Below are 16,846 nucleotides of genomic sequence, written 5' to 3'. Positions count from 1 at the left end.
GACGGCCATCTGTTGGGAGTGCTTTAATTGCCTGTTCCTGCATGGCAGGGGGTTGGACCCAATGACCTTTGTGGTCTCTTCTAACTTTATATTTCTACTAGCGGGCCTGGCCACACGTTGCTGGGGCAATTGTCCTTCTCATCACAGTCCGCAACCCACACAGATGTCCATGCAGGTCCAATGATCCCCAGCATAGCCTTTTCGGGTGGTCAAATGGAATCCCTCTTTCCCTTTTCAATGCACATCGTTATATGGTGCTGTCTTGTTTTTTTAGTATAAGGTAACCCTTCCCATTCCACAACGGAACTGTCCAGAATGCGAATCCCGTTGTCCATGAGGCTGGTTGACACGCACAGTCCTGGCTTGGGTAAGGCAGAACTGGGGCAAGCCCAGGGCCCGATCCCTAGTCAGGCAGCAGAGGGCAGGGTGAGGCGCTTTCAGATCGAGGCCAGGCTCCCTGGGTTCTTAAAGGGGGCCACGTGCAAAAGAAGCGGAGCCGGCAGTGTTGGTTCGCCCCCACCCTGTGGATTTTCTTAGAAGAAAAAGGCAAACTCCAGCTCGCTTTTAGTAAAAGAGAGCCGTGGCGAATATGGGTGAGGAAGTGGGTAAGTGGTGGTTGGACGTGCGGGAGGGCAGAGTGAGGTGTGTGAGGATGAGCTGGATGTGTATGAGAGTATGTGTGTTGTGTGGTAGCAGTGGGTGAGGCACAGAGAGTGAAAGTTACCAGTGTGTGAGGGGAGGAACCCCACCTGATGTCTCACACGGCAAAGTGTGTATGTGTTTCACTTCCACTCGTATTACCTAACAGTATTACCTATTTACTGTTTTCACTGCTCATCTGTGGCCATCTGAGTGAACATTCTAAGAGCATACCAAGCCCTCAGGCCACAGACAGACAGGCTGAACGAACATTCTAAGGATGACAGTTAAACACAGCCAGCTTCATGGCCTGATGCGCCAGGAAAAAGACGTTCAAAAGTCTCCCATCAGCCTCACTCAATAAAGGACTACTGGAGAACCACACAATGCCGAAATAGAAAGGCTGAAGAAGAAAACTGGAGCTGCAAGGATTTGCTAGCAGGAAGCTGACTGGATATTGTCAGTCTCTCCAAGCCAGAGCCCTCTTTATCAGCAGATTTCTCTGTACAACATCTAAGTATTTAATGCTTTCATTCCCAGGCACTATGAGATCTCCAGGTGTGGGAATTTGGTTCTTTCCTCTGGGGCAAAAGGAAGCATCCCCTGAAATCAGTGGGAGACACCATCCTTTCCTTTGTCTTCTGTAATCACAATAAAAGTGAAAATATCCTTACTCAGAGAGGCCATGGACTCGTACATTTCCTCCATTACTTCCCAGAAGAGTTTTCTTTGGCCTGGATCCAGCAGAGACCATTCCTCCTCTGTAAAGCACACAGCTACCTCCTCAAAGGATCTCTGAAAGGGGAAAATATTATCAGATGACTGACGCCTGTCCTAAAACATTCAAGAATGAACAAGGATTCCATTGGCCAGTCAACTAATTAACATAACAGCAAGGGAAATTGCTTCAGTTTTTTTAGCTTTTGATAGTTATAGTATAATGAAAGTCCCCAAGAAATACAAGTTCAGAAAACTGCACAGAATTAAGGTTCTCTTGGTCAAGTCCAATTAAAGGAAAAACCCTAACTGACTGTATACCACTGTAGTACCAGTCTACTATGCTGTCTTGCATGTTTAATGGCAGAAATACATAATAATGCTTTTCTTCAGAAAGTTTCTGCTTGAAACAATTTTGTCTGAAGAGGCATTCTGTGTTTCTCTAAAGCTTGCCTCCAGCTCTGCAGACATCAACCGACCTAATTAAGGTCAATTGTGGGGGGGGGGGGCGGGGGGCAGGGGGGCTTGAGCTGACCCTGTATCTTCTTTAGCTCTTCCTGTGCTTTTCAGATCTGGCTATGAACAGTTTGGTACCCTGGTTTGCTGAGACTTATCAATAAAGACTACTATTATCAATATCAGAGTCTGGTTAATGCCCACAGACAGGCAACTTTACCGAAAGATACATTAATACCATTGACTTCAGTCTCCAGACAGCCATTTCTTCCAGTGCACCTAGGGTTGCCTGTGTGCAGATGGCGGCTATAAATTACCTAGAATTAAAACTGATTTCCAGATAACAATAAATTCTCCTGGAGAAAATGGCAGCTTTGGAGAGTGGACCCTCTGGCATTATACCCTGCCGAGATTGTTTCTTTACCCAAACCCCAAGGCTCCACCCCCGAATCTGTAGGAATTTCTCAACCCAGAACTGGCAACCCTAAGGAGGAATTGATCGGGGGTGGTGGGGGTGGGGGTGTTTCAGTGTCATCCTTCCTCTTTGCCAAAAGGACCTCAGAAACAGAGATTGTGGTCCCCAGGCCAAGAAAACCATGACTAGTGGCCTTACTTAACTGGAGTCAGTGCAGATCCCTGAAAAGCCCTATCCCTCCCCCATCAATTCTGCAGCTTGTATAGCAAATAAAACACCTCTGCCGATCACAGCTGAACAACCTTAGCCTACCCCAATCGGGATTCAAAGGCAAGGCTTTGTTTAGAGCACAGGTGTCAAACTCGCGGCCCTCCAGATGTTATGGACTACAGTTCCCATCATGCTGGCAGGGGATGATGGGAACTGTAGTCCATGACATCTGGAGGGCCGCGAGTTTGACACCTGTGGTTTAGAGTTTGATTCTCAGGGAGAGCATGATCCACCGTCCCAGTACTTTTTTTGGGGGGGGAAAAACCACAGAACTATTTAGCAGTCTTGCAACTCGGCGATTGTCCTGACTTCTCTCCGCTGGCTTTTAGGCTTACTGGAGCATCTATTTCCGCAGCTCCAGATCCGGCGCGCCTTGTCCGCACAGTAGCTTTAGAGCGGCTTCCTTCCCTCCGTGTCACGCAGCTTTACTAGCCAGCCCCCGGCACAGCCTGATATCCAAAGAGCATCCCATAGGAGTAAGTGTAACCCCTGTGTCAGAATGGGATGACCCAGAAAGGGGTGGAGTCTGAAAAGAAGCAGAATGCTGCAGAACTCATGAGGTTGGAGGAAGCGAGACTACCAGGCTGGGACCTTGATTGATTTTATTAAGCCCTTAACACCTTGTTTCAGGGTTTTTGTGTATGAAAATGGTGAGAGTTTTCTGGGAACCTTCATCATCTTGAATCCCGTTCACCAAGCCTTTGAAGTCTTCAAAACCAACCACCAGCAAAGAAGAATTGGACTTGGCAATATCAGTAGACTGTAAATATAAGGACTTGAAATGCAAACCTGAACAGGACCTTGAATTGTAAATGTTAAATGTTGATGTTTAATGTTATTTGTAAAGAGAAGTAAACTGTTTTTGTTTAAATTTTGGTTCTTTGCAACTCCTTCCAAGTACTGCCCCACAGAACCCACAAGCTGAGGTTACGTAAGGAAAACTGTTTAAAGGTTTTCCCTTTTGGTTTTCCACCGGGCGGCATAACGGGGGAGTGGGGCTGAGAACAAAGGAAGCCCGGGTTAGTTCCAAGCCCAGATCCTGCCCGGGGAGCCGGTCTCGCGCTGCTGCTCCTTATTGGGTGCGGGTCTTCTCTCCCCTCCCCTCTTCTGGCCCAAGATCTGCTTCACTCACCTTCTCCTCCGGAGCGTCAAAGTCAGATTCTTCCTCCTGCCGGGGGGGGGGGAACCAGAAAGGGGAGAGACCCTGCGGCATTCCATAGCCCCCAAATCTCCTTTTTCCCCTCGATGAAAATCCCGCCTCCGTTACACGACGCCTGGGAAATGCAAGATTAACTTCTCTGGTGCTCGCAAGGCCTTCTAGGAAATGTAGTTCCCTCCAACAGCCAGTCCCAGAAGTAAGCACAGAACAAATCTGGGGGCAGCTTCCTATGATGGCCCCATTGCACGAGAGACCAGCTGGTGAAATGATGAAAAAGGGACCGGTGATGGGGAAAAAAAAAACCCCTTTGCTCCCTATCCCCATGCAAGCAAAATGGCTCAGGTATATCTAGGATGGTAACTTGTTGGACTCCATAGTTCCAAAATGTATTCTCTCTTTTGATGAAAAACCCGCTCTCATCGCATGACGCCTGGAAAAGAAGAAGAAGAGTTGGATTTATACCCCACCTTTCTCTCCTGTAAGGAGACTCAAGGTGGCTTTACAAGCTTCTTTCCCTTCCTCTCTCCACAACAAACACCCTGTGAGGTGGGTGGGGCTGAGAGAGCTCAGAAGAACTGTGACTAGCCCAAGGTCACCCAGTTGGCATGTGTTGGAGTGCACAAGCTAATCTGGTTCACCAGATAAGCCTCCATAGCTCAAGTGGCAGAGGCCTTCCCTCCCTCCTCCACCACTTCCCATTTTCCCCATCCCTTCCCATCTCTTGCCACCCTCCACCACCTATAGCCATCCGTTGCCGCCTTCCCTGGGGCACTGGGACCAATCACAGAGCACTGTGCAAACGGCCCCGGGGGATCATGTGCCAGTGTACCCCTGTTCGCCAGGCCCACGGGGAAAGGGCCTATGAAAGGTCCAGAAGTCTTTACTGAACTGGGTCTTTATTGAACTTTATTGAACTGAAGTTGCTGGCTTCTGCCCACACATTTATCCCAAACAAACAACTCCCCCTGCATTCCCCACCTCTGGCACATCTACCCACAGTTTAACAGAACAACAGAACAGTGAGGTGAGAACAGCATTTTATGGAACTCAAGTACCCAAGGACGTGCAAAATGTCTTCATTCCTGGCCTTGAAGGGGGCAATGGCGCGGCAGCAGTCTCGGGCAGCCTGGTGGGTCTGAGGGGTGTAAGACGGTGGCGCCGCCAGGCTGTTCCTTCAACCAACAGAGGGTCCATGGGGCTGAGAGGTGCAGAAAAGTCTAGGCGAGGGGCCAAGCCTGGCCAAGGGGGGAAGGAGGGGTCTGGGGGGGGCGATTTTCCACCCCCCCCCCCATGTAACCCAACAGCGGCCTGCCCGGGGCATTTGTCCCCACCCTGCTTGGTTATACCTCTGCCTCTGCATGGAATCATAGAGTTGGAAGAGACCACAAAGGCCATCAAGTTCCTGCCATGCAGGAACATTTGTCTCCATATGTCCCTGTTATTATAGCTCCGCCTCTGGGTGAGCATGTTACTGTCATGACAGTTAGATCATGACTATCATATCCTATCCAGCAGAGGAATGAGCCATCAAGGAAAGGAATGATCTGACAGCTGGAGAACAGCAGGCAGACCGGTTCAAACCAGTTGCGAGTGACCTTTACAATGATTGGTGGAACTATGTATATAAGCAATAGCACTGTACTGTACTTTTGTTCCTTAGGGAAACAAGTGCCTGGCGGAGCACTTTGTTGGACTGTTTTGAAAACTCTGTATATAGTGTCTTGTATATATAGCAACTCTATGGTAAAAGCCTTCTTTTGAAAGAATCTGCTGTGTGGAGTATTTCTTCTTCCTGAAGGTGGGAGCTTGCTGTATATGTCAAGTTATCCACAGGTGGCCACTTGTCTACTTTGAGTAGTACCGCTCAAGTCTGCTATCAGTTACCTGTTCAAGGTTACTCTGTGCATTGTTAGAAGGATGGTGTCAGCTCTAGACCATGACCTGGTCTCCCTTTCTTTTTCCCTGGTTCCCCGCTGCTGCTTCTGAGCAAGTCAAAGACCGAGATTTGTTGTTATCTTGTGTTTGATAGGTTTTGGTGGTGAAGACCAGTGTGGCAACTGTTATGTTATATTGAACTCTTAACTAAGGTCCTTCTGACTACAATTTAATTTTGACAAGTGTTATTGTAACCCCCATGCCCAGAATGGGTTGAACCAGTAAGGGGGTGGAGACTCAGAGCAGCAGAAAGGCTGCAGAGCTCTTTGGAGAAGACAAGGCTACCAGACTCGGACCTTGATTTCTATAAGCCCTTAACACCTTGTTAAGGTAAACTGCAATATTATTGGGAACTACTGGGAAGGTAGTTGTTTGTTTTTGCTATGTTGTAAATGTTGGAGTTTATTGTTTCAGGGTTTCTTTTTTGTGGTTGTAATGGGTGAGAGTTCTCCTGGAAACCTTCATCATGTTGCATCCTGTTCATCAAGCCCTTGGAGTCTTCAGGAGCCAACCCACTTGCAAAGAAGAATTGGACTTGGCAGTATCAGTAGACTGTAACTAGAAGGACTTGAAATGCAACCTGAACAGGACCTTGAATTTAAATGTTAAATGTTGATGTTTAATGTTATTTGTAAAGAGAAGTAAACTGTTTTGTTTAAATTTGGTTCTTTGCAACTCCTTCCAAGTACTGCCCCACAGAACCCACAAGCTGAGGTTACATTATCGCTGTTGTAATTGAATTTGAATTCTTCTGTCATGTTGCCAGTACTTTCTCACCCTATTTAAAGACTGTACATCCCACAGTAGGTAGGATCTTTTGCAGATTCAAACCAGAAGTACACTTCAACTCTTCTTCTCCATAGAGTTTTACTATGAACGAGGAAATCTCCTCCCAAACTTGATCCCACTCCAGTCACTCCAGTTTACCCATGACTCAGTTTTTTGAGCATGACTCAGTTTTTTGAGCATGTCTATTGACTGAATGTGGCTGGACCCAAGCAGGGTCACTGTCAAGAGAGTCCATTTTGAAAGTTAAAACTTAGAAAAATCTTTTCTCTCTCTCTCATGAATTACAAGAGTGCATAACTGCATTATCATCATCAAATACATCATTGCTAAGTATCATATTGGGTAACAAGCACTGTCCAGCATTTCCAGTCTTGGGTGAGTGTTTCAGCCTCTGCGGATGTTATTAATTGGGTGAGCATGTTACCTGTTCGAGGGTACTCTGTGCCTTGTTAGAAGGATGGTGTCAGCTCCATTAATTTAATCCAGTTGGAGCTAGCTACCCTGGGAAAGTTTTGTCCTGTATAGGAGGGGTGAAGTCGCTCACAGCCTAGAATGTTCTAATTATAAAGTACCCTCATTGATCATTCAAGGGTCATTTGCTGCAGCTAATCAGAATTAGCTAATTAACTCTTTCCTACTGATTCCATCCCTTACTGTTTCCACTCTGCACACACACTTGAGACAACTAGTGCCTTTCCATTAAGAGTTCCATTGTGGTATGTACGGTTGTAATTCTATTTTTGCAATTGTTTTGTACCTTGATGTGTTTCACTGTTTTAAACTTTATTTTTGTGCTTTTCTTTAATACATTTTTGGTGTCTTTGAGTTGCTGGTTCAGAGTCCATGGTACTAAAAGTTGCTACCACCCTAAAGGTCAGGTCAGATCTCTGATAGGCAAATACAGCAATGAAACAGACAGCTTCGGGTCAAGCACAGTTTGGTCACCTTGATCCAGAGAGACCTACCTCTGTGCAATCATGTTCAGGATGATGTTGCAGGTTTTGAAAGCTTTCCTCTTCAGCAGGTGTCCTGTCAACAAGATGTTAGTCTGCATCTTTTATCATCCCAGTGGATAATGTTAAACCAGTAAGAAGATAGTTTAAACAAGTGATGCTGGAATCCACCCCCAAACGGCATCATTTTCAATGGTGTTTAAACTAGGGAGCCCAGATTCTCCTTTTAAATCCACCTTAAAGGGAGAATCTGAGGTCCCCAGTTTAAACAACATTGAAAGTGATGCTGTTTTGGGGTGGATTCTCCCTTTAAATCCATGCCAAAGGGGGTGGATTTAATAATAATGATAACCTTCATTAGGCTTGGAGAAAATAAAAGAAAGAAAGAAAACAAGCATTGGCAGGAAGGGGTGGATTTAAAAGGAGAATCTGGGGAAATTTAGGGGGTGCCTGCTGCCAGGGGTGCAATTATTAAGATAGCAGCACCAAAATTTCAGAGTATCTTAAGTCAGACTCTATTGATAGCCATTACTCAGGAGCAGGTGAAGTTTGGTTCAGGGGGTCCAAAGTTATGGACCCTCAAAGGTGTAGCCCGCATCTCCTATTAGCTCGCATTGGAAACAATGGGGGATGGGGGCACTCCCTTTGGGAATCCATAACTTTAGACTCTGAACCAAACCTCACCAAACCTGGGTGATATCATCAGGAGTCTCCCAAAAAATCCCTGAAATTTTGGTACTGCTAGCCTTAAAATGTGCCCTTCCTGTAGGCCAAAACAGAAACACACTCTAAAAAATACCAATGAACTTCACAAATCTAACCTGCCTATGTTTTGGCTTAATCACCAGTGGTTAAGTGAGGCAGTGTCTCCCCTCCCAACACACAGATATGCCACTGACCCAATGAATGATGTGGATGTTATTCCAGCTGAATGACATGCCAGGGTCAGACAGCGTATTTGTATAACACCAGGTTTAGTCAAATTCTCTGCTCTGGCATCAGAATGGCTTGTGCTGGTTGCTACTGAAAAGATGCAATGACGTCCTTAGCAATCAAGTGGCAATTTTAAAGGGAACATAATGCCTCTTAGCATGCACAGAGGTTTTCCTTTGTGAGGAGAGGGCTGGTCTGCATAAGAAACATCCTCTTTAGCCTTTAAGTATCAGCACACAGTCTGCCATTTCCTTGGAAGGCCTCAGAATTTCATGTAGAAAATACAATTGATCACTGTCTATACCTGCAAACCTTGGAATAAACCACCAGTCATGGAGATTGTTGGACTCTCCACCCCACAAAAATACTCTTCGCCTTTGCTGAGCCAGCATAGTGTAGTGGTTAAGAGCAGGTGTACTCTAATCTGGGGGACCAGGTTTGATTCCCTGCTCTGCTACTTGAGCTGTGGAGGCTTATCTGGGATACCAAGATCAGCTTGTGCACTTCAACACATGCCAGCTGGGTGACCTTGGGCTAGTCACAGTTCTTCTGAGTTCTCTCAGCCCACCTACCTCACAGGGTGTTTGTTGTGGGGGGGGGGGGGGGGGAAAGGAGTTTGTAAGCCCCTTTGAGTCTCCTTAGAGGAGAGAAAAGGGGGGATAAAAATCCATACTCTTCTTCTTTTGCTGAACAATGAAGAATAATATTTATAAAGCAGGCTGTATCACACATACACAGACACCAAAAGCATACAGAAAGGTAGGCTGTATTTTAATTTAGAAACCCTGTTATCCACATATAGCTAAATTCTATTGAACTGGCTGGCTGGCCCTTAGATGGATGATGCATTCCTGAAAACAGGCCAGCCCACTGAAACTCACAGTGAACTCTCACTACATATTCAACGGACATCTGTCTTTTCTCCTATTTCCTCCACCTCCTGCCTCAACCTTTGTTGCAGCCTGGTTTCTGGCAAGGGCCATTGCTGAAGTCCCTTATGGCACATTTTTTTAGCAATTATCTTCCTGCAGAGGGAAGGTTGAGGAGACTGGGCTCTCAAGGTCCCAGGAGGAGCTATTGACTGTACACTTGGACAGCGATCCTGCCTCCCAGAGCAGTTGGGATTAAGCTTGCAGGCTCTTCTTTGGTTTCAGCCTCAACACTATAGTTTCTTCCATGTGGGTTTGCAGATGTGACTGTGAGTGAAACTCTTCAAGCCACATTCTGAGCACTCAAAAGGTTTCTCCAAAGTGTGGGTTTTGAAATGTCTTTGAAGATTGCCACTGTGACTAAATCTCTTTCCACACAAGCAAATTCTGCATGGGCCAAAAACAGCAGTGTGAAAACGTTGCGAAAACAGTGTAAACTCTTTTACACCATTTTAAACCATTTTACACTGTTTTCAAACCATTTTCACACCGCTGTTTTTGGCCCATGTGGAATCCACCTCAGAGCCTCAAAAAGTTTCATCCCTGTGTATGTTTGTTGATGCAGCTAAAGACTGCAACTCTGACTGAATCTCTTTCAACACTATGAACACTCAAAAGGTTTCTCCCTTGTGTGAGTTTTTAAATGCTTTTGAAAATCTGCACCACTACCGAAATTCTTTCCACACTCTGAGCATACAAAAGGTTTCTCTCTTATGTGGTTTCTTTGATGTACTCCGAATATTCAAAAAGTTTCTCCCCCCTGTGGGTTCTTTGATGTTTTTGAAGACTGATTCCAACTGAATCTCTTTCCACACTGAGCACTCGAAAGGTTTCTCCCGTGTGATTTCTTTGATGCAGTTGAAGACTGCATCTGTGACTGAAACTCTTTCCACACTTGGAGCACTCACAAGGTTTCTCCAAAGTATGGGTTCTGAAATGCCTTTGAAGATTGCCACTCAGAGAAAATCTCTTTCCAACTCAAGCAAAATTCTGCATGTATTACACAGCAATGTGAAAAAACGCCATGCCAATAATAACAGCAGAAACTCTTAACACCATTTTGAACCATTTTACACTGTTTTCAAACCATGCTTTCAAAATCGCCTGTTTTATTACCCATGTGAATCTACCTCAGAGCCCTCAAAAGTTTCATCCCTGTTTATGATGTTGCATTCAGTCCAAAGACCCCAATTGGGGGAAACAGAATCACTTTCAATGTTATTTAAACTGGGGACCCCAGATTCTCCCTTTAAGGTGGATTTAAAAGGAGAATCTGGGCTACCTAGTTTAAACAAGTGATGCATACAAAAGGTTTTGTGGTTTCTTTGATGTACTCCGAATATTCAAAAAGTTTCTCCCCCCTGTGGGTTCTTTGATGTTTTTGAAGACTGATTCCAACTGAATCTCTTTCCACACTGAGCACTCGAAAGGTTTCTCCCGTGTGATTTCTTTGATGCAGTTGAAGACTGCATCTGTGACTGAAATCCACCCCCAAATGGCATCATTTTCAATGGTGTTCTGATGGTATGGGTTCTGAAATGCCTTTGAAGACTGCCACTCAGAGAAAATCTCTTTCCACACTCTGAACATTCAAAAGGTTTTTCCCCAGTATGGGTTTTTTGATGCACTTGAAGAGTGCCACTCTGATTAAATCTTTTTCCACACTCTGAGCACTCGAAAGGTTTCTCTCCTGTGTGTGTTCTTTGATGTTTTTGAAGACTGCATCTGTGTCTGAAACTCTTTCCACACATTGAGCACTCAAAAGGTTTCTCCAAAGTATGGGTTCTGAAATGCCTTTGAAGATTGCCACTCTGACTAAATTTTTCCCCACACTCTGAGCACTTGAAAGATTTCTCCCCTGTGTGTGTTCTTTGATGTTTTTGAAGACTGCATCTGTGTCTGAAACTCTTTCCACACATTGAGCACTCAAAAGGTTTCTCCAAAGAATGGGTTCTGAAATGCCTTTGAAGATTGCCACTCTGACTAAATTTTTTCCCACACTCTGAGCACTTGAAAGATTTCTCCCCTGTGTGTGTTCTTTGATGTTTTTGAAGACTGCATTTGTGATTGAGACTCTTTCCACACTTTGAGCACTGAAAAGGTTTCTCTCCTGTGTGGGTTTGTAAATGATGCTGAAGATCACAACTGCTATGGAAACTCTTTGCACATGTGTGTCCCTTCCCATTAGATAACTTCTTTCCAGTCTCTAAGCAGATAAATGTATTCTCACCTAAATGGTGGGAATTCTTGTGCTGAAGAAAATCTGAATTTTCTGAGAACCTCTTGCCACAGTCTGAGCAGCTATAGAGTTTCTCTCTTATATGGATTCTTTGGTGTCTAATGAGCTCTTCTCCACAAAGGAAGCTCTTTCCACAGTGGAAGCAATCATGGGCCTTCTTTCCATGGTGCTTTTGCAAACTGATACCATATTGAGTTTGATCTGATACATTCAACCCCCAGTGCAAGAATGTTTTTTCTGCCATGTGAATTACATCATGGGAATCCTCTACTTGGAAAGGAATGGATTTCTCCCTCATCTTCTCTCCATCATTTCCCTCCATCCTATCTGGCCTATCTTGATACCTGAAGTTACATTGAGAGTCTTCTTCCTTGTCTGTTTCCAATGAGAATCTCTGGAATTCCCCAACTGTTTCCTCAACATCTTCTACTGGAATAAAGAGAGATATCCAATCAGCATTCATGCAAAAAGACAAGCCACAAATCAGGCACTCTTGATCTATGGACGTGCATTTTGTTTACATGTTCACAGAATCTTGCTACCCTCAAATAACCCTGAGCTGGCATTCACATCTTTTCTCTACCTAGGCACTCCAGCAGTGCTTATATATTCTGACTATCTCATCCTTCCCCAGAGCTGCCTGAATGCAGTTTAAGGAAAGAGGTGGCAAAGAATCATTCTGCCTCCCTCCACATTTGACTTCCCATGCAAGTCTTTCAACTAAATACAAGAAATTAGCATGAATACTAGCCCTGAAATTATACAGAGTTTCAGTCTTGTTAAGATAAAAGCCACAAGGAACTGGTTTTTGCTCCACAAGATACATTTGCTGCAGTTGGGGGAGAGGGGGGAGCACCTCAACCAGTTAACCCCAGATTTCAAAGGGGACCCCCACTGTGTTAGGAAGAGGTGTCAGTTGTTGGTGGGGAAAGTAAGGCTTGAATACAGCTTTGTAAGCTCTGCAGGGAAGGGCTGATGACTCTTCGGTCTTTTTCAATGGGGTTGTTCTTAAATAACCTCCCCAAATTTTTCCTCGAATTCTGACATGGCATGATGGGTACAGCAATAACATGGCTGCTGCAAGAGGTGAAGCAATCCATAAAATGATAGCCAAAGCTTAATTTCAATAACACTGTGCAGATTCACGTGCTGTGTTGGAAGCTGCTGCCAAAGGAACATTAAAAAAAATCTGCACAACCAATCAAATCTCATATAGTCAATCAAAAACTGTACCTGGCCTCACCCACTTCCTAAAACCATTTGGCAAACACCAGAAAAGGTGTTGGTGGGTACCCTGGCGCGCCATGGGCACCATGTTGGGGACCACTGATCTACCTGAGTACTCTAGGAAATAGAGGGAGGGGGGTCTTGTCCGGTAGGGAAGTTCTCAAGAGACCCTTCCCCTGAAAGCCTGTATTTAAGCCCCTCAAAAGCCACATCTGAGCTCAGAAAGCACTATGGTAGTGATACAACCTGGGTGCCAGCTGAAATGCCACTTGTGATGGCTTAAGGGGCATTTATTCTTGCATTGGGGCACTTATGCAATTTTAATAGTGACAAGTGCTCAAATATAAACGTGCATTACATATCAAAAACATAACAAGAACATGGTGGCCTTGTGCCTACCAGAAAGAGATACAATTTAGTCAGCAAACAGGATGTCTTCCAACTTTTAGAGGTGGTAATTCCTAAAAAGGAGTATAAGCAGTGTACAGACAACTGTCTTTTAGTCTGCACAAAAGTTGCAGCACTTAATTGGCTCACTACATGAGTCATGAACAGTCTGTTATCAAGTTGTTTTCATGGCTTCAGCCACAAGGTTTTTTTCTGGCTCCAACCAAAATGCAGTCCGCAGTTTAAGTACTACAAAACATCTATACAGAACCAAAAAACAATTAAGAAAACTCACATAAGTCTTGTGTTACTCCTGCACTACCTCCTCTGCAGTCTATAGCTGAATTAACAGTGCTGTATTGACTTGACACCTAACGGGGATATTTCCACCCACTGACTAAGCACAGGTGTATTCAATCATTATACAAAATGCATAGCTCTTAGTAACACGCACATAGCTTACAAAATGTTTTTGATATGTAGCACACGTTTATATTAGAGCACCTGTCACTATTAAAATTGCACTGCACTTTATCTCCTTTGTAATACCATTGTTGCCAGTGGGCATAGTGTCTCATTTTATATTCCTGGTATACACATTGCCCACATTCGTTACATTTTGTAATTGGGGCACTTATGTCAGATCTGGAGAGTAGTGTGGAAGTGCGATGGAGGGGCATCTGCGCAGCCATAGCGTAATGGTCTTTGCTGGCAACACAAAGATAGTATTTTTTTTCCTGGAAAGAACACAGAAAAATCAGTGTCCACAACAGGGCCAGCATTTGGGCAAAAAACCACCCAGGAGAGCTAAATGATACACTCTGTGGCTGAGCGCTCCCACCTAGTATTAATTGCAAGAAGAACAGCTCTAGAGCAAGGACTGATGGGGTAGCCATGTTGTCAGAGGTAAACCAGCACAGTGAATCCCTGACACCACCTTCCTAGCCCCGCCTCCCTCTGCCAGGGTTCAGTAGATCTTGTGACTTGTTGAGAAAGTCTTTAGCTCACCTTTGGAGATGAGGCTTTTGTTTGTCTCTGTTGGAGTCTCTCTAACATTCCTGGCTTCTTTGGGTAATGAATCTTATATCAGGGAGGAAAGAAAGCCAAGAAAGAAGAACAATTATTCATGAAGGGTAGAAACATGGTCCAGATCAAATCCCAATCCCAAATCCAAATCCAGATCCCAATCAATAGTATTCTAGATAATCAATAACCATAACCCCATTCAGGTGGATGGGTATGTTGTAAAGGTTGGCAACTGAGAAATTAGGGCATGCCTCTTCAGGGCAGCCTCTGTGGCTTGGGTGATGGCCACAATAGTGGCTTCAATTAGCCCTGGACCAGTCAGGCAGTTTGGTTTGCTCTACTCAGCAATGCTGAACACAGCTTTCACTGCCATCCCACCACCTCAACGCCCCCACCGAGGTGCAATGAGAGAGGCAGGCCTCAAAACAATGTATTGCTGGTCAAGGTTTACTTCACACACCATCCCAATGGCAGGACTTTGCACCTTTGGCACCTGTGAAAGAACCTTACCTAGAGAGGCCACCCTCCTGTAGTTCTCCAGCATGACTTCCCAGTGGAGAGCTCTTTGACCAGGATCCAGCAATGCCCACTCTGCCTGGGTGAAATACACAGCTACTTCCTCAAAGGAAAATGGAGTCTGAAAGGAAAAGCAGATTGTCTCCTGGGAGATGATGCCAGACAGAGAAAGGGGGCTGCAGGAGGGGGAGCTTGCAATGGGTAAAGAGAGGGGCATTCAGAGCCTCTTTTGTCTGGCAAAATGAGCAAAAGTTCCCCTGGGAAAGGAGGACCCAAGCTGTCTCCTGCTCAACTCCCCTACCTGGACTGGAGGCACAGCAGCTGTTTCCACACCCCTGACAAATGGATGGCTCAACAACATCTCCCCAGTGCCTGCAAGGGAGAGAAAATTGGAAGAACATAAGAAAAGCCATGCTGGATCAGATCAAGGCCCATCAAGCCCAGCAGTCTGTTCACACAATGACCAACTAGGTGCCTCCAGGAAGCCCACAAACAAGACAACCACAGAAGCATTATCTTGCCTGTGTTCCTAACAGCAGCTAAGATAATAGGCATGTTCCTCTGATACTAGAGAGAAAGGTAGGCATCAGGATTGGTATCTATTTTGATGGCCCGATCATCCATAAATGCCACCCACTTTGCTCTCAAGCATCAGCCTTGATACCCGATTTTGTTTGCTTGTTTGGCTCGTGCTTCACACACCCTCAATCCGAGGGTTGTGAAACATGTGTACTGTGCACACTCAAGAGAACTTGTGTTTATTTTTAGTAAACTGTGGGAGATGAAAGATGGAAGTATCAGACACTCACATTTCAGACTTCTGTGAGAGGTGATTAATGCCCTCTTAACTCTGGAGCTCTAAAAGGTAACTGCTGGATAAGACTCAAGGGCCCCTTAGCCCAGGCACAGACAGCCATTCTCCCCTAGCCAGGCCCTGTCATGTGCCCTCATGTTTAGCCCAGCAGAAGAGCAAGAGGGGGCAGGAAATGATGCCACACAACAGGTTGCTGTTACAGCCAGCTGAAAACCCAGATGAGATTTTAGCATATCAGTTGATGCTCTGGAATATCTAGGGGTATACTAATGGGTTTGCAAAGCACCTGAATCCAGGTTTTTGTCAAGATGGCATCACGTCCACACCATGCACCATCTATTAGCTCACAGAAGTGCCAGAAACTGATCTGGTATTCCTAATCCCGTATTCTGTTTCTGACTGTGGCCCAAGATGCCCTTGGAAAGCCTAAATGGGAAATTCCATTTATTCACAGTGGCTTACAGCTATGCCCAGATTTGTCTACCTTTTTTAAAAGAAACACCTGGAGTCCTGCTAACAGCAAGAAGGTGAAATAGGAATGTTTTAATTTGTGTAAGAATGGATTTGCCTTCCATTAATATTTCCATTCCCCTTTCAACTGAATAGCCATCACTACATGCTATTGCCCTGAGCCCCAGAAGTCCACTCGTTCTGTGCAGAAGTATTTATTTTTTCTCCTGTCTTAAACTGTCTATTCTACGGCTTCATAATATGCCCCAACCTTACCATGTGAGAGGGCAACTTGGCCATGCTCTTCAGCCTGTGTCCTCTGCCACTCCTCTGAAAGAAATCCTTCCACCTGGAACTTAGCTTCCATCTTCACAGATGGTCCCCAGATCTGAAACAGCAAGAAGCGAGATGGGTAAGGGAAGGAATCGACCAGGCTGAGGAGATGGGTCCTATACTTCCAGATTCCCCACCCCTGCAGTGACCAGCAGAGCTACTTCAACCACAGGGGCAAGAATCAGGATTGGGGTTTCTTTCAAGTGAATTCTTTACAGGCACAAATATCTCATAGGGAAGCCTTAGGGAAGGTTGTCCTCGAATGGAGTGAATGAAACCTCCTTACCTGCTCTCCCTGCCTCATCTCTTCTGCTTGACTCAGGAGGAAACCTTCAGCCAGTGCCACTGCCTGGGAACTGGTCTCTGGCACACATCCTCTGACCCAGCACTGCATTTCCTGGGGTAGGATGGTCAGGAACTGCTCCAGGATCACCAGGTCCAGGATCTGCTTCTTGGAGTGCCTCTCTGGCTTCAGCCAGTGCTTGCAAAGTCCATGGAGCTGGCTGCAAACTTCTCGGGGTCCATAGGCCTCATGATAACAAAACTGCTGGAAGCGTTGCCTGTGTACATCTGAGTTCATGGTGTCTTGATGAAGGATGTCCAGCACTGCTCTTTTCCAGAATTCAACACCATTCCCTGCTTGGATGGGATGGGGGCCT

At 45.4% G+C, this 16,846-nt stretch overlaps 2 protein-coding genes across 2 annotated transcripts in view; both read right to left on the bottom strand.

Moving 5' to 3' along the window:
* The window catches only part of LOC125428610 (gastrula zinc finger protein XlCGF26.1-like), a 57,284-nt gene extending 53,194 nt beyond the window's left edge, over positions 1-4,090 (bottom strand). Inside the window, exons 1-2 of the mRNA XM_048489026.1 lie at positions 3,630-4,090; positions 1,314-1,434 (exon numbers count right to left, since the gene is read on the bottom strand). Of these exons, the coding sequence (XP_048344983.1) occupies positions 1,314-1,434; positions 3,630-3,980 (472 nt within the window). The 5' untranslated portion in view covers positions 3,981-4,090. The remainder of the gene's footprint in view (positions 1-1,313; positions 1,435-3,629) is intronic.
* A 347-nt stretch (positions 4,091-4,437) lies between these two features.
* LOC125429760 (zinc finger protein 436-like) lies at positions 4,438-16,518 on the bottom strand. The gene is made up of 9 exons (XM_048491164.1): positions 16,474-16,518; positions 16,131-16,242; positions 14,892-14,962; positions 14,585-14,711; positions 14,057-14,128; positions 10,675-11,863; positions 10,312-10,497; positions 4,712-4,828; positions 4,438-4,447 (listed from the first exon to the last, which is right to left on the bottom strand). The coding sequence occupies exons 1-9, from the start codon at positions 16,489-16,491 to the stop codon at positions 4,438-4,440; spliced, it is 1,902 nt and encodes a 633-aa protein (XP_048347121.1). The 5' UTR covers positions 16,492-16,518.
* Between the last annotated feature and the right edge of the window lie 328 nt (positions 16,519-16,846).

This window comes from Sphaerodactylus townsendi, linkage group LG03 (genome assembly GCF_021028975.2).
Source record: "Sphaerodactylus townsendi isolate TG3544 linkage group LG03, MPM_Stown_v2.3, whole genome shotgun sequence".
Lineage (NCBI taxonomy): Eukaryota > Metazoa > Chordata > Lepidosauria > Squamata > Sphaerodactylidae > Sphaerodactylus > Sphaerodactylus townsendi.
The sequence above is the reverse complement of the archived record's forward strand: the minus strand, read 5'-3'. Positions and strand labels throughout refer to the sequence as shown.

Coding starts and splice junctions, on each gene's coding strand:
- LOC125429760 (XM_048491164.1), bottom strand. Junction 14,963..16,130: donor CCAAGTTGCCCTCTCACATG/GTAAGGTTGGGG, acceptor TCTCCCTTGCAG/GCACTGGGGAGATGTTGTTG. Junction 4,829..10,311: donor TCTGAGGTAGATTCACATGG/GTAATAAAACAG, acceptor TGTTGGTTGAAG/GAACAGCCTGGCGGCGCCAC.